Source organism: Equus przewalskii, chromosome 19, assembly GCF_037783145.1.
Source record: "Equus przewalskii isolate Varuska chromosome 19, EquPr2, whole genome shotgun sequence".
In the NCBI taxonomy this organism is placed as follows: domain Eukaryota; kingdom Metazoa; phylum Chordata; class Mammalia; order Perissodactyla; family Equidae; genus Equus; species Equus przewalskii.
In genome coordinates, this window is record NC_091849.1 from 29,998,920 (window position 1) to 30,015,961 (window position 17,042).

Sequence of the window (17,042 nt, forward strand, 5' to 3'; positions counted from 1 at the left end):
TGAGATATACAAACCCAGATCCCCATAATTCCTCTGCAGGAAGTCCTTCCTGCAGTCTGTCCACTCCCATTCCTGCTGGAGCCTTAGTGCTTCCCCAGTAGAGCCCCAGATCTATGCAGAGGGTGATCCTAGAGCTCACTTCCTCCCTATAAGCACAGGGCTCACTCCCTCACCTCCTTCAGGACTTAGCTCAAATGTCACCTCTCAGGAAAGCCTCCCCTGAGGATAATATTTAAAATTACAACTGGTTTCCTCATCTTCCCTACCCTGTTCTTTTCAGCGCGTAAGCTCCATGAGGGCAGGAATTTTGCCTGAGTTGGCGTGATGTAGCCCAAAGGCCCTAGAATAGTGCCTGGCACAGAGCAGATGCTCCATAAGTATTTGTTCATGAATGAGGACGTGTAGGGACCAGATCTCCTCAAAGCTGAGACTGACACAGGAGACGTGAGTGGTTCCCTGGGAAGTGATTGGAGGAGGGGGTGTCTCTTTCAGTTGGGAGGTGGAGGAGCTGCTCACTACCTTATCCCAGGCCAGAGCCAAGCAGACAGAAGGCCACACACAGCCCCTCTGCACTTCCGAAGCAGCCAAAAGCTCATGACCAGGGACTAAGCCAGACCACCAGGTGCCTCCACAGACCCTTGCTCTCCAGACGAGCACCCAGCCAGGTCGTGGGGTTTTAGACAGTGCAGTCCTCCTGGTGGGAGACTTATGTGCAGAATCCCCTGATTCTACCCAGCTTGAAAGCAGGGCTCGGCTGCAGCCTGTGGGGCTCTGGGTCACCCTCCCCTGACTCATGACCCCCAAACTCCTAGGTCATTCAGCAGGCCCAGAAATCAGTTTTGCGTCCAAGACAGCAAAACCTTTAATTTGGGGGTTTGGAGGTAGGAGGGAGAGACGCATGAGATCTAGACAGTAGGTTCATGTCTGCTTTGGTCCAGGAAGGGGGAGAAGAGGCAGGATGCTGGGGTCCTGGGCTCTAGGGAGGGGGAAGAGGGAGATGCTGCCTTCCAGGCTTTAAGAGGGTGAGTGGTCTGACGTTAGGACAAAAGAGTCCACTCTTGGCGTCCTTGGGTGTGGTGTTTAGACATCTGGGTCCTGGAAGACTGGGGAGGCAGGGAGGGACACATTGGAGTTCCCTGGAAGATGTTAGGCAGAAGCCTGGGCCCTGACTCATCACTGACCTCCTTGTAGCCCGCTGTAGTCTCCAGACTCCATCCTACACCTTGCCCTCCGTGCTCCAGGAACGCTGTCCCAGTGGCCTCCAGAAGCTGTCCTCTGCCCAGGGGCCATTCTTCTGGGAGCCCTGGTTCCTGCTGTCTTAGCAAATAAAGAGAAGGTGTCCAGGTAGCTGAGGGCTGTGAAACAGGGATGGACTCAGAGACTCTGTGAAGTCATCATGCAGGGAGTGGGACTCTGGAAACCCTAGAGTCAGGGCCAGGGCTGTCCCCTCCAGGGAGGCACAGGCCTAGCTCTCCCCTGCTCTCAGTTCCTTCATTCTCCCTGTCACCCCAGCATAAGACCATCGCGGGTGGAGGGGAGGAGCTTGCTCTAGAAGAGGGGAAGACCCTTAGTCACCTCCCCTCCCTTCTTCTTTTCCCTTTCTTCCCTGTGTGTGAGTTAGATCATACCTGTAAGTGTGGAAAAATGCCTAAACTCAGGTATAGTTTACCACCCAATTATAGAGCTAACATCTGTGTAATTACAACCCAGGTGAAAATAGAGGCCTGAGCACCCCAGCCAGAAGCCCCTGTGCCTCTCCCCACACAGAAGCCAGACATCCCCGCACGGACGTCCACTACGCTGACCCCTTCCCCTGCCCCTCTCCTCTCTGGCCCACCCCTCCCACTCCTGTTGGCCTCCATCCTCTTCATGTCACTGTTTCCTCTCTCTCCTCACTTGTCCAGGAGCTTCCCCATCTTCCTAGGCCACTACCCTGTGTTCTCTTCCTATTCCTCCCCCTCTTCTACCCCACCCTACGGATGGAGAATCCAGAATTTATTCCCTGGAGGAGAAGACTTCATCCCTGGAAACAGCAGCAGGAACAAATGACAGGGACTATGGGGTTCAAAGTCTCATTCAGGAGACTGAGGGCACCCAGTATGTTTGTGAGGTGCACCCTGGACCTGGGAATGAGCTGTTATGGTCTGTAGTCTGCTCCTCCCTGCAGCCAAAATCTATAGCCATTCAATTGGGAGGAAACCCTCTGTCTCAGCACCTATTTTGGAAACAATTCAGACTCTGAACCTGACACCGGATGGCGGCTTCCCCCTTGTGTGCACAGCCCTATCCTGCTGCTGGGAGCCCAGGAAGACAGTGGGGAGGTCCCTGATGAGGAGGTTAAGGGGTTGCTAGGATCTTCTGTCCTCAGCCCTGTGGCCACACCAGGGCATCACAGCTGTAATCCGTCCTATTCCCACAGCCAGGGCAGAGGATGGGCTGTGGTCTGATCAGGCAGAGGTGGCTGACCTGGAGGCTGGACATCAATGGGGGATGAAGATGCCTCTGAGCAGCCCTGGGCTCAGGCTCGGGGGTGGGGCAGGGGTTGGAGGAGAGGGGTGCTCTGGAGCTCTGCCCTGTGTCTGAGGTTTCCATCTTTTCTCCCACAACCCCTCTCTGCCGCTCCTTGATGACAAGTGAAAAGTAGATAACTTTTTCTTCCACTCCCTATTGCTTTTCTGAGGCTGTATTTTTAAATAAATATTTTTATTTTAGAACATATTGAGATTTACATAAAATTTTCAGTTAGTGCAGAGTTCCTGTATATCTCACACTCAGTTGTCCCCGTTGTTGACATCTTATGTCACTATCATTCATTTGTCACAGCTAATGAATCAATATTGATACATTATTACAGAAGCACATACTTTATTTGGATTTCATTAGTTTTTCTTTTTTTCTGTTACAGGACTCCATCCAAAATACCAAAGAAGATTAAGTCCCAATCACGCCTCCTTCAGGCTCCTCTGGCTGTGGCAGTTTCTCAGACTTTCCTTGTTCTTGATGACCTTGACGTTTTTGAGGAGTACTGCTCAGCTATACTGTAGACTTTCTCTCACCTTGAATTTGGTTGACCAGGGCTATGGATTTTTGGGAAGAAGCCCACAGGGGTGAAGTGCCATTCTCAACACAACATATAAAGGGTATAAACTACCCACTTGATGGATCACTGATGATGTTAACCTTCACCACCTGGCTGAGGTTGTGTTTCCCAGCTTTCTCCCTGTGAAGTTCCTTTTTTCCTTTGTCCTTTTCCTCACAGTAGTCTTTGGAAGGAAGTAACTATGCGCAGCCCACATTTAAGGGGTGTTGTGCTATAAACATTTACATGCAGGTTTTGTGCAAATGTAAGTTTTCAAATGAGTTGGGGAAGTACCTAGCAGAGTGATCAATAGGTTGTATGGTCAGTCTATGTTTAGTTTTATAAGAAACTGCTGAATATCTTCCATAATGGCTGTGCTAGTTTGTATTCCTGCCCACAGTAAACGAGGGTTCTTGTTGATCCACATCCTGGTCAGCACTTGGCATCACCAGTTTTGGGTTTTAGGCCATTCTAATAGGTATGTAATGGTATAGCACTGTTATTCTCATTTGCATTTCCCTAATGACATATGATGTGGAGCATCTTTTCATGTGCTTATTTACCATTGGTATTTCTTCTGTGGTGAGGTGGCTGTTATGACTTTTGCTCATTTTTTGAGGTATTTATTTTCTTATTCTTGAGTTTTAAGGGTTCTATATATATTCTAAAACAATATCCTTATCAGATATGTCATTTGCAAGTTTTTTTTTTTCCCATCTGTGGCCTGAGCTCTTTCACAGACATAGCAGTATACATTAATGCATAGATATGTTTTTTCTGGGAGGAAAAATGAGAAATTGCCAACTGTGATGGTTTCTGGGTAGAGGACTTGGATGACTGGGAGATGAGGAGGATGATGTGAATTATTTTTGTATATTCTTGAGTATCGTTTGAATTCTCTTGTGTATGCATGAATAATGTTTACAAAAAATAAATTACATGAAAATCCCTTACACTTGTAGAAAACTTGAAAGATCACCCTCAGATGATGTGTTAAGACATAGATTCGGATCCTCTACTTGAGAACCAATCATCGTTTTCACTGAGCTATTTGCCTTAGAATTTCCATTTCTGAAAAAGATGGGCTAAATTGTATGAACCAATCCTCCCACCAAAAATAGGTAAAAATGCCATGTAACATGAAAAACTATCTTTTTAAGAGCATCAAAGAGCTGACAAGATACTCATAAATGGTCACAGCCTCCAAAGAAGGAAAAATCCTGCTTGGCCTCGACGGAGAACAGCTTCCTGAGAGACGGAGAAAAGGCTCTGTGAATTCATTTCCCAGAAATGGAGCCCAGCACTTCCAGCTCTGTGCCCTGAGCTCTGAACTTTCCTACCTGTCTGCTTTCCAGTTTAAAATGTAAAGAAAGCTTTTTTATTCTGACTATGATATATATGTTTAATGTACAACGTATATGATATAATATATATTCACTGTAAAAAAATTACAAAATGTTAAAAGTTATTCATGACAAAGTAAAAGTAACTGTAATCCTCACACTTGGAGATATTCTGTTGCATTTTCTCCTAGCCTATTATGTATCCTCCTGCTGCTGCCCCAGGGCTGGAATTCTCTCTTTAAGTTGATGAGCACAGAGCCCAGTGGCCTCCAGCCCTGCTCTCTCCAGATGCCATTGCTGGAGGCAGTTCACTCTCACTCCTCCTGAGGGGGCTGTTTCTCACTTTCTCCCCCATCTTCAATCCTCTCCACTCCCCGCTCTTAGATGATGAGCTTATTTCTTTTTTCACTCAGAAAAGAACCACTCAGATGAGAATTACACCATCTTACCCCCACACCCCCACATCTGTACCTATATACTCTGCCTTCACATCAGTGATGATGGATGGATCTGCCCTTGTCTAAGGCCGCTTCTCAGCTTGAGCACAGGATCAGGTCCCCTCCCTCACCTGAAACATCAGCTTCCTACTCTCTACTGGCTCATTCTTTCCTACGTACAAACATGCTGTAATAGCTCCCACTAAAAAACAAAAACAAGTAAAACTAAATAAACCAAAACAAAATCTTCCCATAAAAGTCCACCACTCAATCCCATGTCCCCTTCCAACTACTGCTCCATTTCTATGATGCTCCTTATAGACAATTCCTGAGTCCTTTCTCTCGCCTACTGTGTTGTCTTTTTATTTTTACCAAACATGCATTTGCACATAGTTTAAAAGGTCTTACACTTCTAGAAGGCTTGTTATGAAGAGAAATGCCCCAACCCCATTTCCTTAATCTCAGAGACAACTTGTTTTATTTCTTTTAGCTGATTCTCTAATTGTTACTTCCATGCTCTAATAGAATACTCATAATGCTCCTTGTTTCATCATCTTTGCTGCATCATCTTTAGGGAATTGGCTCTTCTTTCACACACCCCCATCTTCCCAATACAATTACTTTACAATTTTGATGAGCTCAATGTGCCATGTCTGCATTATTACGGCCATGTAAACGGTAACAACTGAGCATTTGGTAGATATGATTACCTGATTACTTTTCTTTTCTTGAGTCAACTTTTTATGTTCCCTGGAGTTAATAAATATCTTGTTTCTTCATTTGTGTAGTTTCTGTTGTACTCATTACTAAAATATTCCACTACCCTCCCCAGAGTCTAAATGTTCATAAATATATTTGAGCATATCAATTATTCTACCAACTTCATCTTTGGGGGAACACCTGTCCCACAGCCCTCAATCCTGCCACACGTGGGCTGGTTCCCTGCACACCTGGGGCAGGACTGACATCTCCCATCTCCTTCACCTCATCCTAGGAGCCCTTTACTTTTTCTGGCTCCCCGGTTGCCTGGGTCTCATTTTTCCCCTTTTTTTGTTTTCTCCATCATTGTTCCCCACTTTTCCCAGTAGTATCCTGAGGAAGGGAACATGGAAAGTAAAACATTGAAACCTTAAACATCTGGAATGTCTTTAGGCTGCACCAGCCCTTGCATCTTGACTTGGTATAGAACTCCGCGTTGGAATATTTTTTTCCTCAGAATTTGGAAGGCATTGCTGTAATGCCTCCTAACACCAGGCCTGTGTTTATTGCCTCTTAAAGTTTTTAAGGTCTCTTCTTTTCCACCCTCTTTATTAAATTTCACTGTCATCGTCATGGTGTGGATCTGCTTTCATCTACTGTAGTAAGAACTTGGTTAGGCCACTCAGAATATAAATTTTTGCCTGTAAACTCTGAGATTTTCTTGAAATCATTTATCATTTCCTACTCCCCATTATTTCTGAAACTGATGTTATTAACATGTTGGAATCCCTTGATTGATAGACTAATATTCTTACAGGTCTTCTCTCCTGCTTTGTATGACCTTTCCATCTGTACTACTTAGTGGAAGTATAACTTTAATCTTCCAGCTCACCTACTAAATTATTCATTTCTATGATCATTTTTTAATTTCCAAGGGCTTTTTCTTGTTCTATGATTGTATATAATTTATAAAATTCTGTTTTTTTAATATGCCATATACCTTTTACATATATTATATATTATTGATAAAAGTAGTAGGGGACCTGTTAGGTCTCCTGGTTATCCACTTTCATGACATCATGAACTTTTTACTCACAGCACTTGGCTCAATAGTGATTTCATTTATCTTTGTCATTTCTGCTAAATGTCCATCTCTCCATGACAACACAAGCTCCATATCACCAGGGTCTTATTTTGCTCTTCACTGTCTCTCCAGAGTCTAGCTGATCCTGATCCACTGGAGGCCTCAAAATATACACTAGATGATGGACAGTGCTGTGGTTTGGGCAGTTAAGTCACACTGCCCCTTGATGTCCTTCTGAGCTCTGAGCCTAGTGGCCTCCTGTCATAAAATGTTCTGTAACATTGAGACAGTTCATCTGCATGGGTTGCAGAGTCATCCTGCCACCAACATTGGACAGGGAACCAACGGAAGATGAGTCAACAAAGCTCTGAGACAAAATCCCTCAGTTCACCCCTGGCTCCACCACCTCCTAAACCTCTCTGAGTCTCCACTACTCTGTTCATACAAAGGGATCACATGTTGGTGCCTCATGGGTTTGCTCTGAGGATTAAATGTGACCCTCTATTTAAATTAGGGCATCATCGCCTGAGACATATTGAGTGTTCCTCTTTTCATAGTTGCCATCATTATACTCATTACATCATTTAGATAAGTTCCATTCTTTGCTTTTATAAACCATAACTCAGGAAACATCCTTGAATACACATTTTTGAGAACACGTGTGATTACCTTCTTAGCATAAATTCCTAAAAAAGAAATTTCTGCATCAAAATGTAAACGCATTTAAATTGTTGAGACATTTTTCAAAAGAGCCCTTTAGAAGAGATTTTGTACAGTTTTCAATCCCATCAATCTTTATGACAGTATATTTTCTCTACGTTCTGGTAAATACTCTCATCACCTACTTTCATTTTTGCCAAGCTGATAGATTTTAATTTTTATTCCCATTTCTTATTCCACATCCTCATTTTTGTTTACACTTATTTAGCACTAATATATTTGTTTGACATTGTCATTTCTTCTTTTCCAAATTGTTTTCTAATATTCTTCCTTTTTTTATTGTATTGCAGTTATTTTAAAATATTGAATTTAGAAAGTAGAAAAAGCAGCCCCAAAATTGGGAACTGGTCTAACAACTATAGCTGGGCCTCAGTGTTTTCAGAGTCCACCCTGTGCTCACCACTTGGCATGTTATTCTCCTGTTAGACATAAGTCAGCTCACAGAACATCCATATCATACAAGGACACTCTGAGACCTGACAAAGTGAGACAAAACTAGACCACTACATCACTTTGTCTCAGCACAGACAAAAACAAGGCACTGTGCAACTCACAAAATACCAAACATCTCCCTATGCTGGCTAGTATGAGCGACCGCTGCTTCTTTCCAGTTACAGCTTTATCCTTGCTCTAGTCGGCCTTGTCTACAGATAAGATTTATTGAGATGCCCAATCACAGAATAGCCCCCACTTCCTGACAACACCCAATCTAGAGTGAGCTCCTGCTCATAGACTCTCCCGTAAATCCCCCGACCAAAGCCCAAATCCTATATATGTTCTATCACCTTCACACTGAGATGCCCTGTGGTCACCGGTACTGTGTGTTCTGCATCACAGCAATGAGTAATAAATCAACTTGTCTGCCCACAGATGTGCTCCTGGTGGCCCTTGGCTGAAGAATATTGAGGTGTGTTATTACTCTTTGTCTGTCAAAGTTTTCATGAGTCTTTGAGTTTGATTGTTGGTATGTGTTTGTATCTTTGTGAGTGTGTGGTTGACATAGAGAAGTTTTATGTTTTTCATCTTTGAGTCAAGCTTAGAGAATTCTTCATTCCACAATTGTAAAACGTTAATGCACATTTTCATCTAGGAGAGAGGTCCAAGGGTGAAGGGCGATAGAATTGTTTTAATTTGGGAGAAAGTATGGGAAGGAGCAACAGATAAAGAATTCTAAGGGGGTGGAATTCTAAAGTTTACATCATCTCTAAAATTTTACAATTATGTACAAGCCCTACAAGATATGTGATATACGTTGTGTTCAATAAATGCTTTCTCTTAGGCTAAGCGAAGACTTATATCTCTGCTTATGTTTACCAGGTTAATGAAAACAACACAAAGAGTCCGAATGTACATAGTCATCTATTAACTCCAGTGATGGGCATTTTCGAACACTTATGACCTTAAGGTGATAAATCATGTTTTGGTTAATGTCTGTATACTCCAACTGTTAAAGTACATATTAATTAGACTTCTTGTTCATGCTATAGTTTAAGGATGTGTCTAAGACCCACATGGACAAAATCATGACTTCCATATGAGAATCATTTTAATGTACATCAACCTATGAGTCACCCAATATCTTTTTGGCAGGAGGAGACTGAAAACTAAGAACATTCTAGATATGCACTGTGAAATACAGTAGCTACTAGCCACATATGGACATTTAAACTTGAAGTAAATAGAATTAAAAATTCAACTGCTCAGCACAATACCCACATTTCAAGTGCTCAATAGCCACATGTAGCTACTGGCTACCATAATGGACAGTGCAGATATAGAACAATTCCTTCAACACAGAACATTCTCTTTGACAGTACTGCTCTTCATACTTTATGGGCCTCAAATCAGATGCATCAGCCCCATGTAAAATGAAAGGGCCAATATTATTTCTCTTAGAGATATGTCAGATTTCTGTCTGAGATATGAATACACAGTAAGCTGGTGTATAGCAAAATCAAAATAGGTCATCAGTGGGTCCAGTGCCTTCAGGCTCAAACTGGTCCCAGTTCCAAAGGGAAATACCTGTCCCTCCACCTCTCTTCGTAGACTGAGGACACTCTCTGGCATCAATTTCCAGGAGGTGAAGAGGTGACCAGGGCAATGCTCTAAGCTAAGTTTTGGAAGGCAGGGAGTCCAAACTCAGAGAGAGGCATTCTGGGAAATGAAGAAGAGGCAAAAGTGGGGACCACTTGGGAGAGTCCCTGGTTTATTCAGAATAGCAGTTCTCAAAGTGTCGTCTGTGGAACTGCTGAAGTCACAGAGACCCTTCCACAGGATTCATGAGGTCAAAACTATTTTCATAATATTTCTAGACATCATTTGCCTTCTCACTATGTTGACATTTGCACTGAGGTAAAACTTACCAAGAACGGAGGCCATGGTACCAAACTGCAATAGTACTTACCTTCACCATCACTTACTTGCAGAAAAAACAAAAAACAACAAAAAAATACTTATACTTTAAAACGTCCTGATCGAAGCGTTAAAAATTATTATCTTAACCAAATAATTATCCTTAAATCTACATTTTAAAAATAGCTTACAGGGTGACATGGGAAGTACACATAAAGCCCTTCTGCTACATTCCAAAGAACTGTGTCCCAAGGAAAATAAGTCGTGTGAGTTGAGCTAGCCTCTTTAGTACTAATTCTACTTGAAAGAATGAGTGATAGAAACTATGATTATTTAGATTTGGTTAATTAGCATATGCTTTCTCAAAATAAACATAAGCTTCTCCCTTCAAGAAAATCAACTGACAGTTAATGTATCAACATAAGAAGATGTATAGAACTAGTGAAACACAATATTACTTTAAAAAATCATACAGGGGCCGGCCTGGTGGTGCAGCGGTTAAGTGCGCACATTCCGCTTCGGCGGCCCAGGGTTTGTCGGTTCGGATCCCACATGTGGACATGGCACTACATGGCACAGATGTTAGCTCAGGGCCAGTCTTCCTCAGCAAAAAGAGGATGATTGGCAGCAGATGTTAGCTCAAGGCTAACCTTCCTCAAAAAAAAATCATACATTACTGCAAATGCCATTCAATAGACAAAAGAAGTCTGTGGATTTTAATGTAACAAAATAGTAAATATTCAATAATATTGTCTCAGGTTCCACTTTGCAAATAACCATTGAGAAACCACCACTTGTGTAGTTTTATATTAAAGTTGAATATTCACAATCATCTGAAAGTTATTAAAAATATTACTCTTGCATATTTGTGTAAGGCTGCATTTTTTATATACTTCAACCAAAATAACAGATTAAATGCAGAACAAATGTGAAAATCCAGCGGTCTTCTAACAAGACAGACAAGAAAGAGACTTGCAAAAATGTAAAATGCAAAAAGATCCACTCTTCTCACTGCCTTGTTTATTTGGGGAAATGGTTATTTTTCATAAAAGCATTATTTCTGTCAACTTTCGATGGGTTATTAATATTATTCTAAACAAATTGATAACAAACTTTTATTCCTATCAAAGTAAATATTGATCGATATAACCAACACAGTGGGGTCCTCGTGTAAGACTACATAGATATCCTGAAACCAACATGCTTGACAATCGCTGACACAAACCGCCCCTGGGCGAGGACTCAGGGAGACAGTGTGACAAAGAACTCTCGGTGCAGGAGGAGAGGGGTCAGGGCAAAGTCCCAGGTCCCCAGACGTGGCTCTCAGGGTCCCAGGTCCGAGGGCAGAGTCTGGGGCGGGGAAGCCCAGTGTTGGGGAGTCTCTGTCTCCGTGAGTTGCGCTTCTCCCTCTCACAACCTGTCAGGTTATCCTGCCTGGAGACTCATGACGCGGCCCCAGTTCTCACTCCCATTGGGTGTCCGGTTTCTAGCGAGGCCAATCAGCGTCTCCGCGGTTCTGGGTTATAAAGTCTCCAGGACGCGCCACGACTCAGATTCTGCCCAAACCCCCAGAATGAGGGTTATGATGCCGCCAACTTTCCTCTTGCTGCTCTCAGGGACCCTGACCCAGACCTGGGCGGGTGAGCGCGGGGTCGGGAGAAAACGGCCTCTGCAGGGGGCGGAGCGAGGGGACCGCGCGGCTGGAACGCAGGACACCCGGGGAAGGCGTGTCTCCGCGGACACCTGCCCAGACCCCCCACCTCTGCCTCGCCCCGTCCTGACCCCTCCCTTCTTCCGCCTCCTCCTTTCGCCCACTGGGGTCTCCCGCCGCCGTTCTCTCTCACGACCCCCTCACCCGTCCACTCTCCTAGCCCGATCACCCTCGGACCCGGGGACCCGCGCCAGGAGGAGGGTCGGCCGAGTCTCAGCCCCTCCCCGCCCCCAGGCTCCCACTCCATGAGATATTACAAAACCGCCGTGTCCCGGCCTGGCCGCGGGGAGCCCCGCTTCGTCGCCGTCGGCTACGTGGACGACACGCAGTTCGTGCGGTTCGACAGCGACGCCGCGAGTCCGAGGATGGAGCCGCGGGCGCCGTGGGTGGAGCAGGCGGGGCCGGAGTATTGGGAAGAAGAGACGCAGAAAATGAAGGGCCACGAACAGAATTTCCGAGTGGGCCTGAACACCCTGCGCGGCTATTACAACCAGAGTGAGGCAGGTGAGCGACGTGGGCCCGGGTCCAGGTCGCGACCCCCCATCCCCACGGACGGGCCGGGGTCTCCCCGAGTCTCCGGGTCCGAGATTCACCCCGAGGCTGCGGGACCCGCCCGGACTCCGACCCGGGAAGAGCCAGGGGGACTTTTACGCAGTTTCATTTTCAGTTTAGGTTAAATCGCTACCTGGCGGTCAGGGCGGGGCCAGGTGGGTGGGACTGACCTCGGGGGCGGGGTCAGGGTCTCACACCTTCCAGAAGGTGTCTGGCTGCCACGTGGGGCCGGACGGGCGCCTCCTCCGTGGGTATAAACAGTATGCTTACGACGGCGCCGATTACATCGCCCTGAACGAGGACCTGCGCTCCTGGACCGCGGCGGACACGGCGGCTCAGATCACCCAGCGCAAGTGGGAGGCGGCCGGTGAGGCTGAGTACGACAGGAACTACCTGGAGGGCCCGTGCGTGGAGTGGCTCCTCAGATACCTGGAGAACGGGAAGGAGACACTGCAGCGCGCGGGTACGAGGGGACACGGGGCCTCCCGATCTCTCCTCAGGCTGGGGCTGGCTTCCCACAGAGAGGGGAGGAAAATGAGATCAGTGTCAGAATACTGCCCTTCAGGAAAGAGAGGAATTCACCCAGGTTTCCATTTCTGTGATGACTTGCCCACAGAGGGCAAAGAGAGAGGCACGCCCGTCTCTAGTGGACAGTGAAGGAATCCAGTTTCTTAAGGAATAGAAGGGGAGACCATCCCTGAAATCGCCCGTCACTGGTTCCCTTTGACCCTAGCAGCCGTCTTGTGAACCATGACTTTCTCAGGGTCTTGTTCTTGCCCTAAGAACATCTTTGCAGGTCCGAATCCAACTTTGCTGAGTCATTCACCCTCCACCCAGGTCAGGACCAGAAGTCTGTGTTCTTCTCTTTAGAAACCTGGAGCCTCCTACCCTGGCCTCTCACCCTGGTTCTAGAACTTTCCAAGGAATAGGACATTGTCCTAGATCCCCAGATCCAGGCTAGTGTCTGAGTTTTGTGCTTTCTCCTTCCAAACCAATTGTTCTGTCTGTTCTTGGGATGGGCACATGAGTGCTGCCTTAGTGGCTCATGGAGGTAACTGAAAGTGTGAAATTTCTGATTGTTCCTCCTCAGAACCCCCCAAAAGTCACGTGACCCATCACCCTATCTCTGACCATGAGGTCACTCTGAGGTGCTGGCCCCTGGGCTTCTACCCTGTGGAGATCACCCTGACCTGGCAGCGTGATGGGGAGGACCTGACCCAGGACATGGAGTTTGTGGAGACCAGGCCTGCAGGGGATGGGACCTTCCAGAAGTGGGCGGCTGTGGTGGTGCCTTCTGGGGAGGAGCAGAGATACACGTGCCATGTGCAGCACGAAGGGCTGTCTGAGCCCCTCACCCTGAGATGGGGTAAGGAGGGAGGTGGGGGGACACCTCTTCTCAGAGAAAACAGATGCCCTTTTGGACACCTTCTGCAAGGTCAGGACTCAAGCCTTACGTCAGAGCCCCTCCCCTTCCCTTCCCTTCCCTTCCCTTCCCAGAGCCGCCGCCTCAGCTCATAATCCCCATCGTGGGCATCGTTTCTGGCCTGGTTCTCCTTGGAGCTGGAGCTGTGATGTGGAGGAAGAAGTGCTCAGGTAGGAAAGGGAGTGAGTGATCTGAGTTTTCTTGTCCCACTGAGAGGTTTCAAGCACCAGGTAGAAGTTTGCCCTGCCATGTTAATGGAAAACGCCATCCACACTCATGTACTTGCACTCTGGAGCTGATTGCTAACATTGTTTTCTAAAGCGCTTGTGAAAATGAAAGACAGGTTTTTTTCACCTTGATAATTCTGGTCTGGGGACTTAATTCTCAGGAGTCGAAAATTACAGGGGAAGCTCCCTGCTGAGGACGGACCTCCAGGAGGGCAGTTGGTCTAGTCCCCGTATATTTCCTTTCTTCTTGTTTTCCAATCCTGCTCTGGGCCTTCAGTCATGTTTCTGGAAACTTTCCTGTGGTCCAGGACCAGGGAGTTCCTCTAGTATCTCATGATCCAGTCTTCTCCCTGTTTTCTTCCTCAGGTGAAAAAAGAAGGAGCTCTGCTCAGGCTACTGGTAAGTTTGAATGGGGGTTGATCTGAGACCCTTGGGATAGTGTAGAAGGGAGCCCATGAGGGGAGCTCACCCACCCCATAGTTCCTCCTTTAGTCTCATCTCCTGTGGGCTCTGACCACATCCTGTTTTGTTCTACCCCAGACAATGACAGTGCCCAGGGCTCTGATGCATCTCTCATGGATCCCAAAGGTAAGACAATGGAGGCCCAAAGTGGGAGGGGTATTGAGGAGAGGGGATATGACGGGATTATGGGAATTCTTTGATTGGGAAATGTTGAGCATGTGATGGGCTGTTGAGAATGTCAGCATTTATGTGACTGACCTGAATTTGTTCATAACTATTTTCTTTCACAGTCTGAGACAACTGCCTTGTGGGGGATGGAGTGATGCAAGATTAATTCACACCTCCCCTTGTGACACAAGAATCCTTGACTTCTCTTTCTGCAACTGGCATCTGAATGTGTCTGTGTTCTTATCAGCATAAGGTCAGGAGCGGAGGAGATTAGCCCACTGCCGGTCCACCATGACTCCCTCCCTACACTGATCTGTGTTCTTTTTCCTGATCGACTTTCCTCTTCCAGCAGAAGTGAGAGTGGCCTGTCTCCATCCTTGTCTTAACTTCATGTGGCAATGAGTAGTAATGACTTGCTTCCTTATTGAAAATATGAATCCAGATATGAATTTTTTTCTATTTCTTGTCTAAGGGATTGATGTTTGAATTAAAGGAGAAATTTCCTAAAGTTTGGGAGAGGAAATAAATGGAAGCACTGAGAACCTTCTAGAATTCATGTGTTTGCTGTGCCGAGCCTGTTGCAGGTTGGGACAGGAGAGGGCTGTGAGGAGCCGAGTGTGGACGGGGCCTGTGTCCACTCAGTGCTCAGTGCATCGTGGGCTGTGATATTGTCATTCCTCGGCTGGGTCGTCTCTCTCCTCCTCTGTTCTGGTCCCTTCAGTAGAACCTTGCCCCACCAGGACCTGTAATCACAAGGACTCAGACATCACCTGGGCGTTGTCATGTCTTCAGGACCATGGACAGCGAGAGCTTCGTGTGGCTTGGTCCGCCTAGGCTCAGGCGAGTCTGACCCTCCTCCCCCATCTTTTATGTGTTTATATTTTGTTTCTTTGACCCGAAAGAAACAAACAAAATTCTTTTGGATTATTCCTGTTTACTTTCATGTTTCGAGCTCCACTCATTCTTCTCTGGGTGTCCCCATCTCGGACACCAGCAGGAGTCATTGGGCCTGTCATTGTCTCCACAAAGCTCAGGGCGACCCCTGCACGCAGGAGACTCTGTGGTATCATGAATTTTTGGACTCATCCAGCTCTTGCCCTCCTTTTAGGGCTGTTTCCTGGATTGTCCTTCCTATTATTTCCCTCTTTTTAAACAACCATATTCTGGAATTAGCAGAGAGGAGGGATCTGGTAGTTTCTCACCTTAGATGAATTCCTGTTGGGTTTCTGTCTTCTCTGCAGCCTGCGCCCATCTCTGCCCTCAGCTCTAGTCATCCTAGCCCTGGTTCTGATCCAAACTCATGGATTCATAAAGTAAAGTCTACTTTAGATTCACAGTTGGTTGGAAAATAAGACCCATTAACCTAGAATTGTCCTTTCTGACGTGAGAAATATAATTGTGTGTGAGTGTGCAGGAGGGTTAATATGGGAGGTAGGGTAGGCAGAGCAGAACTTGTGAGAAAAGTAGAGGTGGCACTGATGTCAGTGTGAGTGGATGTTGTGCTGTAGCTGCCACAAAACAGTGTGTGACCTGAGGTGACATTAATAAATGTACTGTCTCTAGAATAGGGAGGTGCTCTACGTTGACCATTCATTCAACTGATAATTGTGTGCCTGATATATGACAAGTTAGTTTTGCATCTAGGAAACCTCAGTGAACTAAAAATAGGTAAAAATTACCAGCCTTATGGAGCATGTGTTCTAGTGGTAAGGGGCAGACTGTATGACATAAGCATAGTAAATAAGGGGAATGTTTGTTAGAAGTTCAAAATTCTTTGAGGAAAGTGACCCAGAGTAGAAGTGTGTAGGGGCAGAGAAGATGGCTGTTTTACTATGGTGGTCAGTGTGGGCCTCACTGGGAAAGTGACCTTGAGGAAAGATTTTAAGGACATGAAGGTTGTCCATAAAGATATCTGAGGGAAGTTCTTTCCAGGCAAAGGAACCTCCAGTACAAATATGCTAGGGCAGGAGTGTGTGTGTTCTGGGAAGAGCAAGGAGGCCAGTGCGGCTGGAGTAGAAAGCAATTGAGATGAGGTCTGAATTACACCCTGGTCATGTAGTCCTCGAGGATGTTGGAAGGTTTTGACTTTTCTCTGAGTAAGATGTGGAGTTAGAAGACAGATTTGAACAGAAGATCAATCTGGTGTGACTTCTCTTTAGAAGCATCAGTCTGGTGCTATGCGGAATCAAGAGGTGAAACGCAAGCAACCAGTAGAGAAAACTGTAGGAAACTAGTGCCGTGTCCCAGGCTAGAGATGTTAGTTGCTTTGTCTGGACTGCGAGCAGAGAAAATAATAGGAAGTGATTGGATTCTGGATACATGCTGAAGATGGGCTTTACAGCATCTCCTAATGGATTAAATTTGGGTTATGAGAAAGGATCAAGGAGGACACCCCAAGTTTCAGACTGTGCAAGTAGAAATATGGAGTGCCTCGAGTGGAAATGGAGAGGACTCGAGAAGAAACACATTTGAGAAAGCAGCATCATAGACATCCAAATTGTAAAGCTGAACAAGAGACATCTATTAAATGCAAACAAGGTTAGTTTTAGCAGTTGGATATGCAAGTCTAGAATTTAGGAGAAATGTCTGAACTGGAGAAATACATTTGGGAGGTAACACCATATAAATGATATTTAAAGCCTTCAGAACAGATGAGGTCACTGAAGAAAAAAGAACAAGGACTGAACCCTGGACCCCCCAGTGCTAAGTGATCTGATCAGACCTCACACGCAGAGCAGACTGCACAGTTCTGGCACATCATCTGGAAGGCATGGAGACCAGGGAG

At 46.0% G+C, this 17,042-nt stretch overlaps 2 protein-coding genes across 2 annotated transcripts in view; both read left to right on the forward strand.

Annotated features, from left to right (window-relative positions):
• LOC103545664 (saoe class I histocompatibility antigen, A alpha chain-like) overlaps positions 1 to 17,042 on the forward strand; it is a 198,402-nt gene that overhangs the window by 41,101 nt on the left and 140,259 nt on the right. The window lies entirely within an intron of this gene.
• On the forward strand, positions 11,267 to 14,472 carry LOC103542271 (saoe class I histocompatibility antigen, A alpha chain-like). Its single transcript, XM_070585492.1, has 8 exons — positions 11,267 to 11,354; positions 11,586 to 11,929; positions 12,165 to 12,440; positions 13,068 to 13,343; positions 13,475 to 13,570; positions 13,994 to 14,026; positions 14,168 to 14,215; positions 14,380 to 14,472. The coding sequence occupies exons 2-8, from the start codon at positions 11,671 to 11,673 to the stop codon at positions 14,382 to 14,384; spliced, it is 993 nt and encodes a 330-aa protein (XP_070441593.1). The 5' UTR covers positions 11,267 to 11,354; positions 11,586 to 11,670; the 3' UTR covers positions 14,385 to 14,472.